Raw genomic sequence first — 25520 nt, forward strand, 5'->3', positions numbered from 1 at the left:
TAGTCTGGATTCCTGAAAAAATCATGGGTAACCATTATGTTCTATCAACAGTGCTTTTTTCTTTACTATAGGCATAACATTGTCCATTTGCACTTCCAAATCAAAATGCAAGCTAACTAGTTTTTTGATGATTTTCATATACTATTCTGAAAAGGTTAATAAATCAGGCAAAGTGGGAAAAGGTCCATGACCTGATAATCAAATGCTTGGACCCAGTAGCTGTGATGCTTTCAATTTTAAATCTGTATCCCTGATCTGTATATGTTATAAAATTAAACAGAGAGTCTTTGAGTTATTCCTAGGCACTTATGCAGTATTATGTTTGCATCTTAAAACCAAATACTGCTGGGAAACAACACTATGATTTTATTTTATGGGAATGCCCTGTGGAGATGCATTTCATTTTTTTCCTGATGGGGAGAAACAAAACACAATATTTGGCATGTGTTTCAAAAGGTGGATAGCAGACGGTTTTTAAAAAGTCCTATAATTCAGCTGTCACAAATTATAGAGAGAGAAATTCAGTGCACTATAGACTTTAAGATGCTTTTTGCTTCTGACCAAGTGCTGACTTCATACTAGCCTACTATTAACATGAAATCTACATCTCTAACAATTGGATTATACTTTGAATAGGATTTGATCCTCTATATAAAATTTCTTATTCTTTTCAGATTTTATTATCAAGACAAGGGCTTGGGGGATGGGGGGTGGCAGGAACAGCAAAGACATCTGTCCTTCAAAGAAGAGTATTGTTTTCTATGTGTGTTTTATTAATCTGATTATGGCTTTTCTCTTTTTATTCTAGGCCCTAGATGGGTTCTTCTTTGTAGTGAACCTGGAAGGCAATGTTGTGTTTGTTTCTGAGAATGTGACACAGTACCTAAGGTACAACCAAGAAGAGCTGATGAACACAAGTGTGTACAGCATCCTGCATGTAGGGGACCACAATGAATTTGTCAGAAATCTGCTGCCAAAATCTTTAGGTACATTCAGTTCCCTCAAAAAAAATACCATTGCTTATTTGCATATAGCTTTGGTTTCTTAAGTTAATGTTTTAATTACTTCAGCTGATGTCACCCCATTACTTAAATCTTTGTCATATGCACTGTATTTACTGTCAGTATATCTAATGGCTATGTGATAATTGATTGTTTCTGAAATACATCCTCCTTTTGTCTCTTCATTTTGGTTTAGCTTTTGTTCAAAGTTGCTCATTGCAACTGGCACATGTGATTGACATTATTACAAGCTCTTTAGAGTGAATCTTTATATTCCCTGTGAGTTCTCCTTCCTCCCACATCTAGTCTGGATATTGTAAGAAATTATACATAATATAGAAGGAGAGAGGACTTTTTTCCATAGGAGAAACTATCATGTGTAAAAATAAATAAATAAATAAATAAATAAAATAAAAAATAAATAATGAAATGAAATTTCTTTCTCCCAAGTGTTTATCCCATTCTTTTAAACAAAAATAAAGCAATTGTATTAGTTGCACCTCTGTTATATTCATACTTTATTTCTTCTAACGTTTTTTTAATTTTTTGAACAAACCTGTTACAGAAGAAGAAAAAATGTTACATTTTCGAATGGCTAAGAAATACAAGTTACTGCATTGTTCATGTCTGCCTTTTCTTTGCCTTCTCCATGTATTTATTACCCATTATAAAGGGTTGAGCAGGATTATACACACTATTTTATTATGGCCTCATTAGTTCTTTATGCAGTGTTACAATAATTTGCTCTGATTTATACCCTTTATCTATATTTATGCATCCTAGGCTTTTGTTTCCTTTGGTTTTACATGCCTTAAGTACTCTGGACAGGGTTTTAGTTTTATTATCCTCTTCCTGTAGTCTTGTGTTGTAGCTTAAGATATTTGTTTTATTTTGGCTTGCTGTCTTACATTTCTCTTTTCTTCAGGTTAACTTTTTCTCTAATCATGTCCCTAATCTGTCCAAGCTCTTAGTGAATAATATTTTCAATATTATTTCTTTCTATTATAATAGCCAACTGTTTCCAGACTTAAACGGGCTAACATTGCCATACTGCACATTCTTTTTTCCAGGCCTTAGCATAGAAGACCTGGAAATATGATAAATTAACTTAATTTGATTTACATTGGTTTTGTACATGGCTGCAACGCAGAAGGGACAGATGACCAGTTACCTTGGCGTAGCTGCTGCAGAGTAGGTGACTTACCACTAGGTGGCAGGAATGATGGGAATAGCCAGTTTTCTTTGAACGGTTCCAGGATAACTGTGGGCACATATGCATCTGAAATATTTTCAAATCTGTTTTGTCCTGGGGTAACTCCACATCAGATTCTAGTAAGTTGCCAGAGTTGGGATCTGCACTATGTGTAAACTCCTACCCTGCCTTCCCCCCCTCCCCCCATTGGTATAAAGACTGTTTTTACCAGGGTAAATGTGTCCTCTATTCCAGCTCCTCTAGTTGGAATTGGGAGAAGTGTCAGTGAGAGGATCGATTATTATGCTCTATCACTTTGTTTGGTAATTAAGACTCTGTACTGCTATATTGCTATTCTAATCAAGCTGCCTAATCAAGTAAAAGACAAGGCAGCTGAACTAGAGATTGTCATTCAGTTTAAATTATGAGAATTTTTTTTTTAAATTACTTTCCACAAGCCAGCTCATGTTCTTATATCAAAATTGTACTACATACTAAATGACATTATAAATAAAGTACCATAATTAATTTTAGGTTTAAATTATGCTTGGAATGAACACCTCTGAGAATAACCTTACATTGTATTTTTTGCTTTACTCAGTGAATGGGGGACCTTGGTCTGGTGAAGCTCCTAGGCGCAACAGCCATACCTTTAATTGTCGGATGCTGGTAAAACCTTCAACTGATTCTGAAGAAGGCCATGATAACCAGGAAGCACATCAAAAATATGAAACTATGCAGTGCTTTGCTGTTTCTCAACCAAAGTCCATCAAGGAGGACGGTGAAGGTAAAGTGAGAATACCTACTAGACTTGCTCACTTCTATGGTGTTCTAATTTTCTTGTTCCAGTACCAATCCAAATAATTGTGAGCTGAGTTGTAATGAAATCAAGATACAGTAGTTTCAGAGCAGTGGAGAGAATTTTACCCTCTTTCATTTGTGGGTTTTTCTTCTTTCATTAAGCTGTGTGAGGTTTTTTTTTCTCTTAATTTGTGCATGTGTGGGTGGCACACCGGCCTTCACACAACTTATTCAGGTACATTGGTATAAATTAGGAGTGACTTCATATGTCAGTCTGCTCACTCTGGATTTATGCCAGCATAACTATAAGAAAAATGTGGCCCAGTGGTAACAGAATTCCATGTGGCAACTTCTAAGTTATCAGAACATGAAAACTGTTGTGGTTTACCATTTCCTTTGCCACTTACTTCTTCACTAGTTAAATTTTCTCATATGCAGCTTAAGCTCTCAGATCACTCCAAAAGCATTTACTATGAAATTTCCTCCTCAAGAAGGACAAGTACTTCAGATACATTTTGAAGGAATGCGGTTCAGAAATTAAAATGTGAGAATTGTGCTCTTTACACATGCAATATGTTGTTTTCTATTAATTATCTGAAAAGCTGTTGAGCTGCAGCTATATGCATAAACATGGAAAAATATGCAAATAAATGCAACAATTTATTTGCATGTGCCACCTGTTATGGACCATGGTCTTCTGTCTTTTAGATGAAAGAATTAATAAAATGTCCATAAATACCCCGATATGGGGCTGGTATAAGGTAATACAACAGAATCCTCCCAGAGATTTTCTAGACAAAAAAAAATATCCCTCCCCCTGGACTTTTAGTTTAATTGAAGACCAGTGTGAGTCCTGTCAGTGCTATCCATCTCTGCATTCATGAGTACTAACTGAATCCAAAATGCAATGCAAGCAGAGTTGAAAGGTGTAGCATGGCAACTGCACCTGGGGCATCCGTGAATCATGGGGCAGTGCTGGCTGCAGTGGTATGGCTATTTCTGACCTCGCCCCACAAAGGTATTACTTGTGGTTCCTGCCCTGGTCAGCCTCCCTCAGTCATGCAACTGCATGCAAAACCTAACTATTCTATTTTGTTCCTTAAAAACATCTTTCCCTGCTCAGCTTCCCTACTTCCAAAGTTTCTGACATAATACTGTTTCATTTAAGATTTGCAGTCATGCTTGATTTGTGTGGCAAGAAGAGTCCCAATGAAGGAAAGGCCACTTCCCTCATCAGAGAATTTTACTACTCGCCAAGACCTACAAGGTATCATGAAAACAAAACTTCTCTCTCAATTTGCTGTTTTCCAGGGGGTTTTAAAAAAGAGAAAATAACTGTAATGTTGCTTTTATTTAACGCAGGTAAGATAACATCACTGGACACTAGCACCATGAGAGCAGCCATGAAGCCTGGCTGGGAGGATTTGGTGAGAAGGTGCATTCAAAGATTCCATGCACAGCATGAGGGAGAGATATCATTTGCCAAGAGGCATCACCAAGAAGGTTTGATTTTCTATTTTTAATATTTTCTAATCTTTGAACTCTTTGTTACTTTATCCATTGGTCATGCTCTGTTTACATCATGTCCACATGGGCTAAGCATGGGCTATTGAAGACCCCTCTATCTAAAGCCAATATCCCCAGTGAACAGTATACTTTTCTCTAGCTGGATTGTGCATCACTTTCCTTTTTCTCATTCTTACCATGCTTGTTGCTGCTCTATGATAAATTAAGTGGGTGCCTTGTGGCATGCTTATCAGTCACCTGCTTTTATATCTTCAAATCTTTGTGATCTTGTTAGTGAGAAGGTGGGCTACGGCCTTCTTGCTTACAGAAAACTTTTACTACAGCATGGTCCAGTTCACTGAAACAATTAAAGATGTTTATTTCACTTCTGTACAAAAAAAATTACTCTTGCAGTCTTGGTTCACCACAAAAAAGGTTCACTGTGATTTACTGAAGCTTCAGCACTGATGTCTAGTGAAAGCTGTGCGGCAGTGAGGGTAGACCATCAGCTAGTGGAAAATAACATTAGAATATCCACAAAGTCAAGAATGTAGACAATAAGGAAGGGAGGATGAAGGATAGTGTAGTGCAGCGGAAAGGCTCTTAATGGAATTCATGGCAGAGGCTAGGGCTTGGGGTACTTTTTCTCCTACGTACCATCTATGCAGATTCTAATCACAGGTCAGAATCAGGTTACTTGTGTTAGTAGTTCTTTATTCCACAAGTATTCCTGTTGACACACAATTTCCAGTAAAATTTGTAGCCAAGATTTAGGTTAAAATGAATGTCTGAAGTGTCTCCTTCGCAAGGAGATTCTCCTGCAAGGAGTAAGATGCTACCAAGCATGTACCAACTCCCACTTCCTTTGAACTTTACAAAAGGAAACCCCCATGTCGACTGCTTTAAGGTTTTTGCTGTGATTTGCATACTGAAGCAAAAGAAGGGACATCTAAAGTCAATCCTGCCCAGGTATAATTTCTGGCCATGCTCAAAAAAAAGAGCTGTATATCCAGCATCTTAGTTGCAAGCCTTGCAAACTGATCTTGATGCCAAATGCAAAGTATGGCAGGTGTGGTTAAAATGGACTTTCTTTGTATTGGCTGCGATGGGAAAAAAAGCATTTCCTGAAGAGGAATACAAAAAGTTTCTTGTTAGTTTAAAGAATAGTTAAGAAAATAATCTAAGTAGAGATTTCACTTCTATCTTATTGGCATGGAGTGCTTAAACTTCTTGATGTGATATATGCTAAGGCTAGTACTATGGACCTTCTGCTGCCCAAAGAGTATCTTGAAACAAGGGCATATGTTAAAGTCAAATTCTGCTTTGTGGTGTTTTGTAGATCTAGGTTTTTATTGCTTTGTTCTTACACCTGTATATTTTTACTCTACAAAAACTCTGGTTGTTTAACTTGTGTGTCCAATTTTCTCATTGCCTAAAAAATGCTTTAAAATAGGGGCAGGCAATTACTTTGGCTGGAGGGCCGCTTACCAAGTTCTGGCAAGCTGTCAACGGCTGCATAGGTAGCCCCGCCCCCTGACAGGTGCCCCACCCCCTGGTCGCCATCCTGTGACTGGAAATCCCGTCCCCTGACCTTTGCTACCAGAAGCCCATTCCCTTACCCCCTGGAAGTACTCCTTTCAGCAAGGGGTTTTGCCATCTCAGAACCATAAAAATGCCAAATTATATTCTAAAAAGCGAGCGTCTACAACATTCATTAATTTGATTTCAAAATATATTTTTGTCCTTGTTTACATGTGTTTCTGTAGTGTACACAGAGGTGATTGTATATAATAGCTTAAAGTGAAGTCTTACTTGTATATTGGGGAGTGGGTATGGGGCTGTGGGGGGGTGGGTATGTGGGGTCTGGGGAAGGATGCGAGTGTGTCTGTAGGAGGTGGATAGATGTGGGGAGTGTGAGGTGAGGGAGCATGTGGTGTGAGTGGGTATGGGGTTTGTGGAGAGCTGTGTGTGGAGAGAGGGTGGCTGGGGTGTATGAGGGGGTGTGGGAGTCTGTGTGTGTGTGTGTGTGTGTGTGTGTGTGTGTGTGTGTGTGGCAGTGTGAGGGGAGGGTGTGGGTACATGTGTATGGTGGGGTGTGCATGTGAGACTTACATACACACACACACACACCACCAGGGTACCAGTGTACGGGCTGGGCTGCTGCGTCCTGCTGCTGGCCCCCCTGGGATCTACTGCCCTTGTCTCCTGTTGTCTTTCACAGGCAGCCAGGAGCAAATAAATATTAATTTTCTAAATTTTTTAGGGGCCCTGCTGGCCGGATAGAATGGCCTGGCAGGCCGGATCCAGCCCACGGGTCGTATTTTACCCACCCCTGCTTTAAAACCTTGTATTATGTTATATATAACAGTGTGAGGGTAGGAAAGGAAATGAGTCACATAAGTGTTATCAGTCTGAAGAGGTTGTTGTAGCACTATACAAAGGATTAATAAAGCTACACTTGGAATACTGTTTCAGTGCCATTTGTTTCATTATGTCAGGGAAAATTAAAAAACTTATAGAAGACATGAAAACCAGTCCAGGGATAGGAAGATACTCTTTGACGCTCTTTAGAAAATGTATACAAAAAGTAGTTAAAAAATTAAAGGGATACTCAGGAATTTAGTTCCAAAGCCTGACTGCAGTTTTTCTTAAACGTTCTACAGTACCTAATATAGAAACATTCTCATGCTTTTTTTTTTTCTGTATTGATGAGCATTCGAGTCCAGTTTCACAACACACACAAAAAAGTAAACAAACAGCATAAATGCTTAGGGGTTTTGATTTTGAAAAGTATGTAAGCAAATCATGAGGAACTTAGGAGAGTAGGACACATGCAAGTGCTAGACACTTGCACTGAACATCTAGGCTAGCTACAGACATTCAAAAAGCCCAAGGTGGAATCGATCTAATTTCCATGGTTTTCTATAAGTGGCGTAGTTTAGATCAGTAGTAAACAGAACGTGCATTCGCTCTTTGGTCAGGGGACAAATCTTAGATGGGTTCTGCCATTTTTAAACCAGTCTGTATGCCAAACTTTTCAGTTCTGTTATGGGTATAGAGCAGTTCTGTGCACCAGGGTTCTGTTCTGTTACAGGTATATACTGGTTTCTAGTCGCTTATACCAGTAAAACTGTAATGTCTGTTCCTGGTTCTATACACATAGTAGGTGGTAAATATGGAGAAAAACTTACAATACCGGCAAGAGGCATTAGACAGATATTGGAAGAAAAATATTACATATCTGCTGAGTAAAAGAAGTTAGGCCATCATGGACTTCCTAGCCTCTCCTTCACTGAAGTCCATTAGGGTCCCCAGATCACAAGTTGATCCAAGTCGGCCAGTGTTGATTTGCTCCAAAATACATCACATGCTAATGATTTTATTAGCCCTGTTCATTCATAAGCACATGAGCTCCATTCATAATATTAAATTCCTTTATTTTATATGCTTCGTATTGTAAGTATTGTCAGTATTCAGATCCACAGAACATCTGTAGTCTTTTAATATGCCATATTTTTGTGATGATGATTAAAATCATCAACTCCTAGGATATACAAAAGATATATAAACAACCAAATCTAATGAATTTTAGGATATTGGTGTTTTATGTCTGCCTCACTAATTTCTCCTTAATTTTGTTGTTTGTTTGCAGTGCTGAGGCAGGGACTAGCATTCAGTCCTGTCTATCGATTTTCCTTGTCTGATGGCACTATAGTTGCTGCCCAAACAAAGAGCAGGCTCATCCGTTCTCAGACTAATGAACCTCAGCTTGTAATATCCTTGCATATGCTTCACAGGTAATCTTTGTTAGTTTCACAGTTTTTTTTCCCCCTATTTCCCTGAGTGTAGGGAGAGACATGGCAAGAATAGTCAGTGTTTCATGTACATTATATTGACTGATAGACTTTTCATTTGGCCTATAGCTAACAGCTGTAAGTAAGCTTCTGAGTAATATAGTTTTGGAGTTAACTGGTTTAACAGGAAAATACTAAGAATCAAGATAATCGTCATGTCTTAAAACCTGAAAATTCCCGTAGTTCAGAATGGATCACTAGTCTTCCACAAAAAAGTTATGTCAAAGCTTAAGTGTAGCTGCTAGAGCCATGCTTTAGATAAACTATTACTTTGCAGGACAGTTACGTGTCCTGATCATATTTGGTGTTCATAGTGCTTTCGCAGCTGTAAACTGTTTCAAAACATGTTAGTGTGTAGCATCATAATTTCAGAGTGCTTCCTAAGAAAGAAAGGCTAACACCTTCCAGTTTTGTTTTGTTTTTTATGTAGCAAAATATTGGATTCAAATGTAAATAATCCCACACCCCAGCATTTGACAACTAAAATTTGAATTAGTTTAATGCATAAATGGCTTCTTTGTGCCAAATTTTAATTTAGAATTGCTTTTTAGTACAGTGCTACAATTATAATGTTATTTCAGTTTGCAGCTATGTTATTGCTTTCTTGAGGAGGGGAAAAAAACAGTTGTAAATTAATTAAAGCTGAAAAAATGTAGAGCAGTTACAGATTTGGATATTGTATTCACCTAACTGAAAGCTGCTATTTAACAGTTTGAAACTTGTTTTGTTTAGATTTGTGAATACATCTGGTATTTCATGAGCATCTGCCAGAGTTGTAAATTAAAGTATTGTCATGTTAAAGATTATACATTTTAATAAAGCAGATGTCCTGACTCTAGCTACAGAACACTTGTACTACGAGAACAGTAGAGTCTTTACTACTCATTCATTTTCTGCATTTTGCCCATCTTGGCTAACAAAAATGGAATAGGCAATTTTACTTTTGTTTGTGATCTGTTATTTTTATTTATGGTTTACTTACACCGACACTGCTAAATTTTAATATTTGACTGCAATTTTTTTTACTATGCAAGCACTGAAAGTGAATGTCTAAATACAAATCATAAATGCTTAAAAAATTAATGATTTTTTTATTTTTATTTTTTTAATTAAATACTCAGTGAAGAGAACCCAGGTTTTATTATCTTTTTCTCAAAACCTAAATTTTTGGCCTATGTAATTTGACTGGGTCCTAAGTATTTCAGTGTTCCTCTGAGAGCTTGGGAAAATGTTGGATTCAAGCAAACAAACAAGTGTAACTTTTACAATAGAAGAATAACCTCCCTGCATATTCAAAGAATTTTAGCCAAATTCTAAAGAGAAAAAAAGCAGAAAGTTCATAGATGTGCCTTAAACAACTTTCTCCTTCCTTTCTCCCCCTCTCTCCCTTTTCCAAACCTTGTCTCTGATATATGAGCTACAGTTTGCACATTAATTTTCAAAAAGTGTGACCGGAACCAGATTGGTGACACACTAGTCTCATTCTGAACTTGTTTCCAGTGGGTTTTTTTGGCTTCTATACTTTTGGAGCAGTTTTAAAATTCTTTGGCAGCTCTTCTTACACTATATAAATTTGACTCATCATTTCCTGACATCTTAAAATTGCTTTTTATTGTGGGCCTAAAAGGCAGATACCAAAGATGCTCCAGGCTAGTGGAAGGGCTTTTTCACAGAACTTCAGACTTTGGCAAAGCATCTGGCTACAGCTGTCCTGTAAAATATGTATTTATTTGGGTCATTTGTCTAAGAAGATGAAACCTCCCTCTTATATGCAAGGTAATTCATCCTGCAATGTAGAAAAAATATATTCACAAAGAGAGATACTGTAATTGTACTTGTTACCTTTATCTAGCTTCTGTCATTTAAGATAAGTACATTTCTTCTTTGTAGCCAGAGTTATACTAATGAGTTCCTGAACAATATACTATTGTTGCTGATGCAGAACTGTGCACATATAGCCATGCAGGCAGCTGCAGATAGCTTTTATCAAACCCATTATCTGTTTTTTCAGTTATATTTGTTTTCCTATTTTTAAAGGAGTTTTACTTTTAATGAAAATGTAGTATAAAAGTTTTCTTTCTTAGCTAATGCATGTGTTTTCCCCCTCTCATAATACAGAGAGCAGAATGTCTGTGGAATGAATCAGGATTTGCCTGGACAAGCAGTGGGAAAGACAACGAACCCAATTAGTTCCAGCAGCCCTGCCCATCAGGCTATGTGCAGTGGGAATCCAGGTCAGGATATGACCATCAGTAGCAATATAAATTTTGCCATAAATGGCCCAAAGGAACAAATGGGCATGCCAGCAGGCAGGTTTGGTGGTTCAGGGGGAATGAACCATGTGTCAAGCATACAAGCATCCACTCCTCAGGGTAGTAACTATGCACTAAAAATTAATAGTCCCTCACAAAGCAGCCCTGGCATGAACCCAGGACAGCCAAACTCTATGCTTTCCCCAAGGCATCGTGTGAGTCCTGGAGTGGCAGGAAGTCCTCGAATCCCACCCAGTCAATTTTCCCCTGCAGGAAGCTTGCATTCACCTGTGGGAGTTTGCAGCAGCACAGGAAATAGCCATAGTTATACCAACAGTTCTCTAAATGCACTTCAAGCCCTCAGTGAGGGCCATGGAGTTTCTCTAGGGTCATCGTTGGCTTCACCTGACCTAAAAATGGGTAACTTACAAAATTCCCCGGTTAATATGAATCCTCCTCAGCTAAGCAAAATGGGAAGCCTGGACTCTAAAGACTGCTTTGGACTTTATGGGGAGCAATCAGAAGGTACAACTGGACAAACAGAAAGTACCTGCCATTCAGGAGAACAGAAAGACAGTAATGATAACAACATGTCCCAAGTTGTCAGCAGTGAGAGACCTGATGGACAGAACAGACTGCATGATGGAAAAAGCCAGACAAAGCTCTTACAATTGCTGACCACCAAATCTGATCAGATGGAGCCTTCACCCTTGTCCAATCCCATTGGAGATGTTAACAAAGACTCCACAGGAGTTTTATCTGGTTCTGGTTCAGCACATGGAACCTCGCTCAAGGAGAAGCATAAAATTTTGCACAGACTTTTGCAGGATAGTAGTTCTCCTGTAGATTTGGCCAAGCTTACAGCAGAGGCCACAGGCAAAGAACTGAATCAGGAGTCGAATAGCACAGCTCCTGGTTCAGAGGTGACTGTTAAACAGGAACCGGTGAGTCCTAAGAAGAAAGAGAATGCACTACTTCGCTACTTGCTAGATAAAGATGATACTAAAGATATTGGCTTACCAGAAATAACCCCAAAACTGGAGCGTTTGGATAGTAAGACGGACACTTCTGGTAGCACAAAATTAATAGCTATGAAGACAGAAAAGGAGGAGATAAACTTTGAGCCCAACGAACAGGTAAGAAACCTCTGATTCTGTATAATTCCAGATATTCTAATGCAGCTAACACTTCCTGACTGTGGGTGGCTAATATGTAATTGTTTATTTTTAAGATATAACCGTGGCTCTAAATCTACCTAAATGTGTTAGTTGTGAATGTCACTTTTCTAGGAAGAGCAGATTAATTGCATGATTGACAGCCTTATCCCAGGAGTGACAGGATGTCAAAGTGAATTCTGGAGGTCACCAGTAAAAAGTCAGTGTTTGCCAACCACTGGTACCTAAGTATGCTTAGAATAGGGGAAACTGTGGCATCTTGCAAATGTTGGTAGATGCTTACCTGTTGACTGCCATAGCACTCATATCTTGAATGAGCTTCTTTCCAAGGCCAAGTGCTGTCTGCAAAGCTGATAAAGAATTAGCGTTGTTGTTGCTTGTATTGAATATTACCTGCAGTTTTACACCAAAACAAAAGAGCATTCCCTTTATTTTTAGTTTTTAAATTCAAGTAACTCTAAAATTCAAATACAAGTTGTTTTATATTGTGTGGGTCCATGTCTTACTGTATTTAGTTATTTATTTATGTATTAGATTTATATCCCACCATATCCAAAAGGCTCAGAGTGGCTCGTAATAAAACAAACAACCCACAGACAGGATTCTCCAAACAGCCCTCCAAGATATATGGGGACTTGACTGTAAATAGATGTTTGAAGCACAATTGTTCATACAAAATATGTACACAAGATAGTGCAAAACTATTGACTTTACAAGTTACCTTTGCACACAGTAAGCTCCCTACTCACTCATCAGTAACAGAAATGCACTAAGTTGGGGTATGATCAATAAATTCTAGTTACTCTTGGCTAGTAGTTATTCAGCTAGGTATGGATCCACATGACAGAATTCTATCAACCCCATATTATTTAATTTGATGTATGATAGTGCCATGTTGGACTGTCAGAAGCCTTGCTGAAGTCTGGGTATATTGTACTCATCACATTTTGCCATTAGCCACCATACTAGTTACTCAAAGAAAATCAAATCTTGTGCCAGGTTTCTGGATGTTACTCAGTAAAAATAACCAAGTGATAAATGATTAGGGTCTCTATGGAAAGGAAGTGTACCTTGGGTTTTTGAGTAGGATTTGCTTTCTAGAAATGACCTCTATGGGGGAAGCCATGTCATAGAATCATAGAAAGTTAGGTTTGGAAGGGACTTCAGGAGGTCACCTAGTCCAACCTCCTGCTCAAAGCAGGACCATCCCCAACTAGATCATCCCAGCCAAAGCTTTGTCTAGCCAAGTTTTGAAAACCTCCAAGGATGGAGCTTCCACCACCTCTCTGGGTAACCTGTTCCAGTGATTTACTACCCTCCTAGTAACAAGATTCTTTCTAATGTCTAACCTAACTTCCCTAGCTGCAACTTGAGGCCATTGCTCCTTGTTCAGTCAACTTCCACCACTGAGAACGGTCTAGCTCCATCCTCTTTCGAAGCCCCCGTCAGGTAGTTGAAGGCTGCTATTTAAATCCCGCCTCAGTCTTTTCTTTGGACTGGATAAGCCCAGTTCCCTCAGTCTTTCCTCATAAGTCATGTCCCTCAGCCCTCACCATTTTTGTTGCCCTCTGCTGGACTGTCTCCAATTTGTCCACATCCTTTCTGTAGTGGGGGGCCTAAAACTGAACACAGTACTCCAGAGTGAACACAGTACCCCAGCCATTGTGCATCTTTCTGTTTTTAGTGTTCTCTCTCAGTAATGGAACTGCACAAGAAAGTAAATCACTTTAATATTTTTATTTATTTATTTTTAAAAGGGTTATTTCAATAACAGTTCTGGCACAGGGCATTTCCTGGGGAATGAATGATTAGCGGGGGTTACATAGTTTACCCCATGCCATCAACTCTCCCGGCTGGTTATTAATCCCTAGGTAGTGTCCTGTGCCTGCATTCTCACCCATAATTCATGATCATTTAAGAAAGTATGTGCATGGCTTTTTCAGAACTGTGCCCTTCTACTTTACATTGCAGCTTCTAATTTGCTCTTTGGGGTTGAGCTTCTTTATTTATGTATTTGCTTTTGTGGGGAAGTCTATACTACTTTTTTCAGATTGTGAGGCAGCTCAGGGGATAGACAGCATAGTCATATTATCGCTACATTGGGGATTTTTAACTGCAGTTTCGTCAGTTTCTAACCAATAAGAGATTGTAGGGGCAAAGGTAAGTGTCAGGAATACAGAGGCCAAACATGGTTACAGAAATGTACCATGACACAGTTAGAAGCACACATCACCCAACTGTTTTCTAAGCCTCCTTTATTTCCCTTACTTTGATAAGTCTTGACAGATGCTACCATTACTTAGGCATAACTATAATTTTCCAATCCTTCCTACCCTTCAGAAGGGAAACTGAGCCAAATTATACTAATTTCTTAAGTGATTAATCTTCAGGCCTGGATGTTAATATAGTTCTCTATGCAGTTAATGTCTGCAAGGCATTAAACATAATAGGGTGGAAGCAATCAGATTCTAAATGAAAATGTAATACTTTATTAGGCTGGAAAACATAGATGTGCAGAAGTACAAAACTATGCTGACAGCAGTAAACTATTGTAAATACAGTAAAACCTCATTAAAAATCATCATAATAACAACGCCTCACTTTAACAATTCCAACAGCAGGAACCAATTTGATACAGCAAACTGATTAACCCTACACAGTGATCACCATTTTTAATAAACTTTTCTCCCAGTCCCATTGGGATTCATTATAATGTACCAGTATAGCAACCAAATGCAGTTCTTACTTATCCTGGTGGATCCCCAGAAGTCCCCACTAAAGGCAGTGGAGTTACCTCAAGTTACACTGGGTTGTAAATAAGAGTCCAGTTTCATTTTCTGAGTTTCACATGGTGATTGGACAAGGTTGTATAATTTGACAAAGTGAAATATATATATTTATTCCAGGCGTTCTTAAAAGAGACAGCAGATTTCTGTCATGCTTCCCAGTCACTTTTGGTTTTATATGCTGTGATAAGTATAAGTATATGTTTTCATGTTCTTCTCTACTAAACACTTCATTTTTAAAAAATATGAACCCTGAGATCCTTACTTAGTTACATCATTCTAGGATCTGCAGCTATGAGAAAAAAACCACTAAACACTGCAAGACTCATGACATAATAATGAGAGCTGGGAATACTGGGTGTGTCTACATATGCAATTAATGCGCCTGAATTTACTGCGAAGAAAATTCAGGCTTATTAAAGCATTCCTGGGGGCACATGTACACATGAGCCCCTGTCGGGAGCTGCTCCCATTGGGAACAGTTGAGTCCAGAGCTGCTCCTGCTCCCCTCCCCTGCTCTGCCCCCCTGCAGCAGCCCGGGGGGAGCTCCAGGCTCCCCCAAGTGCCTGCTCCAGGTTGGCAGAGGGCACAGAGGTCAGGCCTGGGCCCCAGGGAGTTGGGGAGAGATGTCTGGGAGCAGAGGACAGCTCCTAGCTACATGGAACTCCATATTGCAGCCTGGCTCAGTGGTACTGGTTTAGAGCAATGTCCCGTGCCCCAGCATGGGAGTAAGCAGTGTTGGGACTGGGGGGAAGATGCAGGGGAGACCAGGAAGCAGTGCTGGGACCAGGAGGGAGATGGGACTGGAGCTGCTTCCCTCTTGCATGAGCTGAAGGGACAAGGGAGCTCTCTGTCCCTTCAGCCCCTGCGCAGTGCACACTCTGGCTGGCTCCCACTCTTTGCCCATGCATGGGGGGAGCCAAGAGCTGAGCAATGCCGGGACTGGAGACAGAGAGCTCTCCTGTCCCAGTGCTGCTCACCTCCCAGTTCAGCAAATTGCTCCCAGTCAGCATGTACACATGCACTACTGCACAGTAGCTAATGTGCCATTAATCTAGTACTTGTATTTGTTGGTACTAGCAAATGGCACATTAGCCTAATTTCTGCAGAGTAAATCCTGTTCATGTGTAGACACTGATGCTTTACTGCACATTAGCTTAATCTAATGTACAGTGAATTATCTCATGTAGATGCACCCACTGAAAATTAGTCCAGAGGCAGGATAGGAAATGTAAAAAATATCATAAATGGCAGCAGTTTTGTGAAAACACTGGAACTCTGAAATAAGTGTCGTTTCTGATGGTTCTTGTTTTGTTTTACTTCATTTTAATACAATTTCAAGCCTTACTTAATTAAGACTTTGTGAAAACTTGAGTTGAACAAGAGCAATCATATCAAGTAGAAGAGGAAGTCATGGTAAGTATAGAATACTGAAAGCATTTATCTAACTGAAAGCCAGGATCCTGAACAAATAACCTCTTTGCCCCAATTATAAAATCACTGAAAATATTTTACCATCAAAAAGTTTTCGGCTTTGGAAAATAGTTTCCCACAGGAAGTGTTCATTACCTAAATTTAGATCAAAGCTGGAACTATTTAATACAAGACTGGGACCCAGATTCTTGTTCTAATTCTTCCATCCTCCTGTGTCCTTCCCCCACCACCCTTCCGCCTCCCTTATATAAAAACTTGCTGTGTGCTTGAGTTTCCTATTCTGCAGGTTTATTTAAGACTTGTCCTCCCCAGGGGATGTTGTATTTTTAAATAATTAGTCATTTTATCTTGCAGTTTCTCTGGAAGATTAAACAAACTGGCAGTAGTGTGGATTCTGTGTAAGGGGTATGTTGGTGTTCTGAGGCAAAAAGATCCATTACAACCTCTCCTTTTACTTTCGGTATAACTCTTTCTGAACAGGAAATTCTTTAAAGTACACTGCTGTACTAAAAATAGCATTCTTCTAGGTACTGTGTTTAAGTATGTACTTCTGCAGAGCCCAGCAACTGACAGGAAACTTTGTTCAAATGGTAGAGAATATTTCCACTGCCCCCTCAATGTAATGATTGCTATCTTACCCAAGCTCTATTGAGCTGATTGTAATTCCAGTATAAGCAACTGTAGGGGTGAGTAGGAAAGGACAAATTTTTTTGTTCCATTGTTTGTTTGTTTTTAATAAAAGCTTTTCCTAAATTAGCATCCTTAATACTGATGAACAGTGAGTGGATTCCTACTTTTCTATAAAGACCAAGGAAAAGGCCTGAGGAGTTCTATGATGTTAAATCAGGCACAAACTCAAGGTAACGGTTCAAAAATGGAGCAACATAGAAAATACTCTTTCAGTTCAAGGAGCTGTAGTGTAAACCCATGTTAACTCTGAGATTCAGAATTTCACAGATGTCAAAATGTGAGCATTTATCATAAAAATGAAAACAGGATGTTATAAGTGTCATATTTTGAGTATATGAGTAACACTTCCATGATCAGTCACACAAAACAGTTCGCTTAGTTGTATTGTATGGACATATTTTAAGATACTAACCTGAAACAATGTACTTTGCTTATCTCATCAATATACTCACAATTTTCAGACATTTGCTGTGGTGCAAGAGGAACTTTATAATCTAATATGAAATAAAATTCTAAATGCAATGTGTAAGATGAAAGACTGGTGTTAAGATGGCTATTAAGGTCTATACAACATGAGAATGTCTAAAACTGTTAGTTACAGACCTTTTAGTAACACATGAAAAATAGTGATCATATACTGTCCTATTGCCATGGTGACTGATTATCTACATATGCACAGATTTTTAATACTGTGAAGGTTGTTACTGCCCTCCAATAACAATGTAATATGATCCTTTGCATTTTTATGCAATACTTTGCAAAGATGGGCGAGGATGGTTGCAGAAAAATGTAAGGCACTGAAGCATGAAGGGGTTTTCCAGAGTAACACAGCACAATCTTCATAAAGTGAAATAGAAGTCATATCTCCTAACTTGGTCTCCTATTTTAGTCAAGAAGGGATACAGACCCTCTCAGTACATATACAAATCAAACAAAATTACGTGATTCCCTGTTTCTGTAGGCATTGTACTGATCAGTATATCATGTATATATTGGCCTCCACCAATCTAGTATCAGATAACTTCATATACATTAATAAACTTACTCTTACCACACATTTATGAAATAAGTGAGCGTTATTCCCCTGTTTATAGGTAAGGCACAGTGAGAAAAGATAAGGTGCTCAAGAAATTCTGTGGTGACAGCAGGAAGTAAACCCAGATACTCTTAGTCCCACTAAACCATGCTTCTTCCTCTTTGCAACTTTTTTTTTTTGAGGTCCTGTGCTCTTGTTGCTTCCAGCGGAGCAGGTGCAGTTCATTAGTCAAATGTTCTGTGCATGCATACACACACATACATATGGCTTGACCTTGAAGCTCTCCTGATCTAGGGTAGACTCTTTAGGAGGAGTGTTCTCTTCTCTGAATACTGTTACCAGCTTTCTTTGAGATCATCCTTTTAATAGAATAGGAGTAGTGATTAGATCAAAAAAGATTGTCATAACATCACTAGCAATACAGGAGACAGCAAACATAATGCACACAGAATTTTGGAATTAAAAAACAAGTGGTGCCCACGTGATACTATTTTGATCCTGTCATAATACATAGGTCCAGGCACAGCCTCACTGTGAAAGAATGACACACTGTTTTCCTGTGCATGGAGAAAATGCTTAGTGAAACAAAAGTATCGTCAGTGGTAGCATTCAAAGAGACCTTATATCTTTACCTGTAGTTGTCCCAATCTGTTTCTATGGAAGTGATATGATCACAAATTTTGCATTATGTCTTCATTCAAGGACCAAAAGATGGAGGAGGTAAGGTGCAAGGAGCAAAGAATAGTAGTATTGCCAAGTAGTAAATTATTTTAAAAATTAAAAGGAAGGAAAAACAAGTAAATATCCTTAGATTTTGGGTTTCCCCTTAAAGCGCTGACAAACTGAACAGTATATTACATTTTCAGAACTAGCCAGTATCTCATTTTGAGGTCTTGCTTTGGGAGAGGATGCTGTGCAGGATAAGAAAAGAACTTGAGCTGCAGTACCAGGTCATAGTTCATTCCTCCCCCTCCCCAACTTTCCTTCTCACTCTACCCTGCTCACCAGCACCTAGCACTGGAAACCTCGAGGGTAAGGATTTCCTGGCAGAGCCCTAAAGCTGCACTGTTCTATAGCTGGCAAAAGAAATTCGAATTCTGAGGATCACTTGGATTCATGAAGAGGTAAGAGGCAGCATCAAAGTGTTGAAGAAAGGAAAAAAAACCCATGTTTCAAGCAGAAGAAAGGAATAGGAGGGCGGGGAAGAGCAATGAAATCATAGTTTTTTTAGCTCATATCCTTCCCTTTAGAATTTTAAGGAAGAGTACATGTATCCTCAGAGTTAAGGGAAAAAAACCCTGTAAGCTTCTCCCACTTCAGATTTTATTTTTCCCCTCTATTGATTTGTCTCCTCCCAGTTTTAAATACCCTGTTCAGAAGTCAAAAGTTAATTGTATACATTGTCTTGCACTAAGCAATCTCTGTACTAGGCAAATAATAATAATAATAATAATAATTATCTTCAGGGATGGAAGGGATTTTTGTGGATGATTATTTTATTGGTCCAACTGCGTGGTTGGGATAAAGTTAGAGAAGCTTTCAAATGTGAGGCATTTTAAGAATGAATATAATTTGAAGTCTGTCTCTTCCCTACAAACCTGAATACGGTCCCCAGGTATTTCTGTCCAATGGTGATAAGAAAAATATGCAAAAGTTTGAAAGATAGTATCCTTTTGGAATGCAGAGTTGAAATGTAGCCTGTGTTTGTTGCCTCTGACAGAAAAGGGGAGTTGTAAAACAGTGAAGGCCTTATCCAGATGCCTTATGGTACAGGTGATGTTTGGCCTGATAATGCTTAAATAACAATGAATTCTGAAAGCACTTTAAGATGAAACAGTACTTACTGTATAAAAGAAAATTGTATTACAGTTAAACAGGTCAAACAGTTAACTTATTCTTCAGCTGTGGGGCACTTTTTATCCAGATGGTGCTGCTTGGAAAGGTACTTCATAAAATATTGGGGCCATTTTAAGGCATGATTTGGTTAATGCTTTCTGGTGCATTACCTTTCAGCTTGCCTTAGGTTTAATATAATAGTATTATTGTAAAGATAGTGAAATATGTACACAAAAACTAGTTTGTGATGATTGGAACTTTATCAGGCATAATGTTTTTGAACTCTTGACAAATAATTGTTTTGAAGTGGATTTAAGATGTGTCTTAGATTTACCCGAAGTTCAAGCTAGGTTATTAAGAATGTAAATTGAGAACAAAATCTAAATAAATGAAAATCCTCTGACAGCTTGCCAGCTAAATATTAGAATGCCAGTTTTTGCACATGGATGCCATTTGAGGGTGGGTCTGGCAGGTTCTCTGTATATGCGAGGGAAGAATTTAACTGTAACATACATCATCTTGTTACTCATGAAATTGGCCTGAAGCTGTTGTAGAAATTGAGAAACCTACTCTTATTTAAAAATAAGAATTCAGCAGTAACACAGTGCTACAGCAAAAAGGGTAGTTAGTTTATTGCGTTGTTGTAAGACATCTGTTGTATTTGGCTTTGACTTGTCAGATATAAAGTTGCCACTTCCTGAAAGGAAGTAAGCATCTTGGAAGAAAGAGTGCAGTTTTGTAACACAGTGGGATTAAAGTTTTCTCCCCAGTTTTTTAAAAACCTATTGCTTAACACAGCATCATAGTAGCCAGAATGCAAGAAAAACAAAAATACAGCTTCCAACAGGCAAATCGTTCCTTCCTTATTTATTTATCACTTATTATCTGAAGATTGTGTGTTTTAATTCTCCAAAAAGTATGAGATCATCAGTATGTTATTGATGATACTCAATATTAGTCTCTTCTAATGACTCTTAAACTTGTCTCCTTCCCAGTCCTCTAATCCGTGCAAAATGCAGCTGCTGAAATCATCTTGCTTGCTCACCTCTTGAAGCAAGACACCCCATATTTGAATTTCTTCCATCAGCTTCTACTCTAACAAGTTCAAGCTTCCTGTGTTCATGCCCACAAAGCTTTTCTCATTCATGAATCTGTCCTGTCTCTTATCATGTGGTTCCTACCTGTTCAACCCTGCCAACAAAGCCTATGCCAGTCCCATCAGTTATCTCTCCCTTCTTTTTCATTTTACCTTTTCAGCTGTAAGACTATTTAGTGGATATCGAAGAGAGTTGTAGTTTATTATTTGCCTAAAAACCATGCAGTAAGTCAGGGCTGTCCAGCTTGCAGGTGGCTGGCAGCTGCATACTGCATGGGGGAGGCAAAGCCCCCACCCCACTGTGTAGACTACCCACCGTCCCCATCCTGCTCACACAGCACAGCTCTCTTCCTCTCCCAGCATTGTGCATTGTGTGGGTGACCTCCCCCACTCCAAAGCATGGGCATCATGGTTCTCAACTACTTTGTGCAGCACCCCCTCCTTTCCACCACCCACACCACATGGGCAGCCCATGCAGCTAGCTGTCTTCCCCCTCCAACCCCCGCCGTATGTGCAGCACCTGCCTCCCCCTCTCCACCTGGCCATACACACCACCCACCTGCAATGTGGGCAGCCAAGCTCCCTTCTTTGTCACACGCATAGTTCAGGCATGTGCAAAGTTGGGGAGGAGAGTGAAGAAGTGGCAGCTAGATGGAAGCCCAGGAGCCACATTTGGCCCACAAGCCACGATTTGGACAGCTCTGCAATTAGATGTCTTCCTTTTGGTATGGTGTAATAGCCTACACTAAGCTGTGTTGCAGTGGTTAGACTGGGCAGTCTGTTCAAACATGCAGCATGTGAGGGGATAAGTTGCAGCCCCCGGGCTCCTGCTTGGCTGCCTATTGCTTCAGTTGCAACAATGGCTGGGAGCTTCAGGCTCCAACCCAATGCCCCCCCCCCACTTATGGCTGCTACTTCCTTTCTCCACCCACCCCAAGGAGGAGGCCAGTGTGGTGCAGGGAAGGGAGTGTGAGTTAGGGTTCAGGTGGGTGTACGGTGCCTGGATACAGGGGATAGGCAGACGATGTTCTTTGGGTAAATCTGATCTCTTTTATTGGACGAACTAAATAGTTGGGGGAAAAAAATCTGTTGGCAAGCTTTCGGGTTTGAAAACCCTTATGAAGGGTTTTTAAACCCATAAGCTTGCTAACAAATTTTTTTTCCAACTACTTAGTTGGTCTAATAAAAGGTATTGGATTTACTCAAAGAACCTTGTCTGCCTATGTCCTTAGACCAACACAGCTACAGCCTACACTCCTGAATAGAAGGGAGATGCCCAGGTGTGTATGCAGTGTAGCACATGCCTTGTGTATGTAGCCCAGGGGCCTGAGGCTTACCCTGGTGCACCCTGCATGGCATGCAATTCTTGCAGGTGCAACTCAGGGTGTACATCCCCTGGCCACATGTAGGTTGGAGGGAGGGGGAGTAAAGGGGAAAATACATGTTCAAGAACTGTGTGTATTGCTCTTTCCCTACTCTCCTTACTAATCTATTAACCATAACTGCCTCTGTGGCCTGAGAGAGCAAGGGGTTTTTTTTTATATCTTTTATTAGATTAACTGATTCAGGCACAAAGTGGTCATTCTGTGTTTATACAGAGCTTAAAGAAGGTTCTGATCCTGCTTGGAACTTGTCTTATACAGACTGAGTTTGTCTAATAAAATACTATATGTGAGTTTTAGTAGTAATTAATATGGTACTTATTAATATCTAAAACAGTTTAAGGATACTTGTGGTAAAAATGCCATACTAGAAGGTTGATCATTTTCTAAGTTCCAGCATATAAAGGATTTTAACTACCAACAATGTAATAGGGTAGTTCTGCATTCTCTGGCTGCTGCGCTTCCAGAAGCAATGGCACAGCCAGCCACCAGCTGCAGCTATATCTGCTTTAGCAGTGCCCCCAAAGGTGGGGCCTGGGCTGTTGCCAGGGCTGTTGCCCTGGTTGCCTACCCCTCACTTACACTACCCTGCCCCTCACTTACACTACTGTTAACTACACCTCTTTAAAGATGACAGAGAGACCTGAGCAGTGCTAAAATCTAAAAATGGATGCCTCCATGAAAATACTTATTAATTTTTTTGTGTCCTTGTCTGTTACCTGGATATTAATTTTCTGCTGTGTTTGTGTGTATGTTGAATTTCTACCTTAAACGGTTAATCTAATAAAAAGCCTGTTTTCTTCTTGCTTTACACAGATAATTCCCTGTTGGTGTTATTGGGAGTTGTGTACATAACTAGGGGAAAATATTCTCCTAGACCTCATTACTAATTAGCCATTGTTAATACACAGCACATAATTTTAACTTTTTCAAGCTACTTTTGTGTATCTTTAACATGTGGCCTGTGCACCTTATTTAACCTTTCAGCTAAAGAAAAATATGCATGAATGTGGGGGGGATTTTTTGGTTTTTTGTTTGTTTGTTTGTTTGTTTTAGCCATGGAGAGACTTCTTCATCCTAAATTTTTAGTCATATAGTAAAAGAAATACCAATACGATTGTACCGAAAGGGATATTTGTCAGACTTTCATAAATCTCTATCTTCATCATCATTGAGAGATTCCTTTCTCTGCCAAGTTACAGCTGCTTGTGTACTGGGGAAGAAGTGTACAGAAAAAGTATCCTGTGTATGAGGCATCTGTAGTGGGGCTGGTTGTATGCTCTGACCCTAAGATGAATGGAATGCATGTGCTCTGGGCAGTGCTAAATTCCCCAGATACAGGGATGGTTGTACTGACTGCCCCTTTTCCATAGTTGTAGTAATCCCCCTCCCTGCTTTTTGGATTCCTGGAGAGGAGCTCAAAAGCCTCTCAAGAGCTACAGGTGTTCATTCCCTTCCTGTTGTTCTACTGACTTCAAGAGCCATGACTTGACCTTGTGCTCTCTTCATATTGACAACAAAACGGACTGTATTTTTTTCCCCTTTGCAGCCAGGCAGTGAATTGGATAACTTGGAGGAGATTCTGGATGATCTACAGAACAGTCAGTTACCACAGCTTTTCCCAGATACTCGGCCAGGTGCTCCAGCTGGTTCAGTTGACAAGCAAGCCATCATCAATGACCTCATGCAGCTTACTGGTGAAAACAGCTCCGGCACTTCCATTGGGGCCCAGAAACCAGCAATGAGGATTTCGCAGAACAGTGAGTTTGGATTATAATTAATCATGCAAGTACAAAAAATAACCATCAGACAAAAGGTAGTATTTGCTTTCCTGCTTTAGGATCTACCAGGTATGGAGTAAGTAGTTGAGCATTTGCGATCTGTAATCAAGCAGAACCCTCTGCTGTCTGTGTTTGGAACAGCACGTTAAGTTCATAGATCGGGCTGGGCAATTATTTGGGCTCACAGGACACACAGGGAGTTTTGATGAGGTGCCACAGGCCATGTCCAACCCTGCCTCCCCCTTCCCCTCCCCCTGTGCTCAACAGCTCACCAAAACTCCCTAAGTGGCATGCGGCCAAACTGCTGGGATAGGGCCATGAATGGACAGGGAGCAGCATCTAGGAGCAGGACAGCTGAAAGGGGCCAGCTCTGGGATCACGGGACTGCTACAACCAGGGGCCAGGGCAGAGCCATGATCTTCAGCCCACATGCCCCTGTCACAGGTACTGTTTCGATGGGCAGGGGCATGCAGGGGGCTGATCATGGCTCTGCCCCAGGCCCAACCACATATTGTCACTGCATAGTGATCCCAGGGTCTCCACGGACCTACGTGGGCAGGGTGCGCAGCTGATGGATGGAATAGGGATGCAGGTGAAGCTGCCTGTGGGGCTAGGTTCAGGACCTTGGGGTGCTGACAGGATGGGGCCTGGGCCCAGGGCAAAGCCATGATCCACTCCCTGCATGCCCTTGCCTGCAGAAATGGTGCCTGTTGCAGGGCCATGAAGGTAGCAGATCACGGTTCTGCCCTGGCCCTGTGCTATTGCTGCCCTGTTATCGCCACCCCTGCCCACCTGTTCCACTCTTGAACACTGCCCCCTGCCTATCCGTGGCCCCATCCCATAGGGCCATCCATGCGGGTCCCACACACTGTGGTGGGTATGGGGTAGACCCCCTGGGTGCCCAGGCAGCGAGGCTGGGTCTCCTGGCAGTGGCAGCCAGAACCCTGCTGCACACCCAGGGGCGGCAGGACTGGTCACTCACACCATGACCCAGGCTGCCCCCTGTGCCTGTGCTGGGCAAGACCAAGGGACCCACCATAGGCTGAACCAAATCCCTTGGCGAGGCGGGTTGTATTTTGCCCATTCCTGTCATAAATGTAGGTGGGATACTCTGTAACCAGAGTGTTTTACTGTGCTGAAAGATTTCTTTTTGAGGACATACAAAGAGAGTCTCAAAATAAGCACATCCAACAAAGTATATCACTTGATAGCAATATAAATAATGCTAATATTATGTTATCACAGTTTGTTACCTTTTATGCATTTGACATTATATTCTACATTGTTTTTATTGTTTCTTATAGTAAAGGGGAAACAAAAAGCTGTTTGGGGATTTTTTCCAAATTAAATTCAAACTCATTTTTTAATTGATTCTCTTTCAAGTTGACAGTGTAAATTGATAGTTCATTAACATGATTACTGTAAGCAACAATTAAAATATTGGTGTGTCCCCCCCCCCTCCCAATTGTGTGGTAGTAAGACACACACACTGTAAAAATAAAGGTAGAAGTAGAGCAATTTAAGAAGAAAACTGCTAAATATTCCCCTTATAGACTAGAGTTGATACTAAAAACTTTCTAAATTCTATGGGAGACCTGGCCTGTCTGTCTTGTCCAATGCGGTCTAGACAGCTACTTTTCCTGAGTTAACTGTCTGTCTTGGCTCACCTTGCTTACTTCTACCTGTCTTCTTTTAAGG

General features: G+C 40.1%; 1 protein-coding gene across 8 annotated transcripts in view; it reads left to right on the forward strand.

Annotated features, from left to right (window-relative positions):
* NCOA2 (nuclear receptor coactivator 2) overlaps nt 1-25520 on the forward strand; it is a 273200-nt gene that overhangs the window by 207370 nt on the left and 40310 nt on the right. For all 8 annotated transcript variants that reach the window (XM_059723987.1, XM_019498601.2, XM_019498602.2 and 5 more), the window contains 7 exons: nt 809-986; nt 2795-2980; nt 4163-4261; nt 4357-4497; nt 8153-8297; nt 10473-11742; nt 23591-23801. In XM_059723987.1, the coding sequence (XP_059579970.1) occupies nt 809-986; nt 2795-2980; nt 4163-4261; nt 4357-4497; nt 8153-8297; nt 10473-11742; nt 23591-23801 (2230 nt within the window). The remainder of the gene's footprint in view (nt 1-808; nt 987-2794; nt 2981-4162; nt 4262-4356; nt 4498-8152; nt 8298-10472; nt 11743-23590; nt 23802-25520) is intronic.

This window comes from Alligator mississippiensis, chromosome 3, assembly GCF_030867095.1.
Source record: "Alligator mississippiensis isolate rAllMis1 chromosome 3, rAllMis1, whole genome shotgun sequence".
Classification (NCBI taxonomy): Eukaryota; Metazoa; Chordata; order Crocodylia; family Alligatoridae; genus Alligator; species Alligator mississippiensis.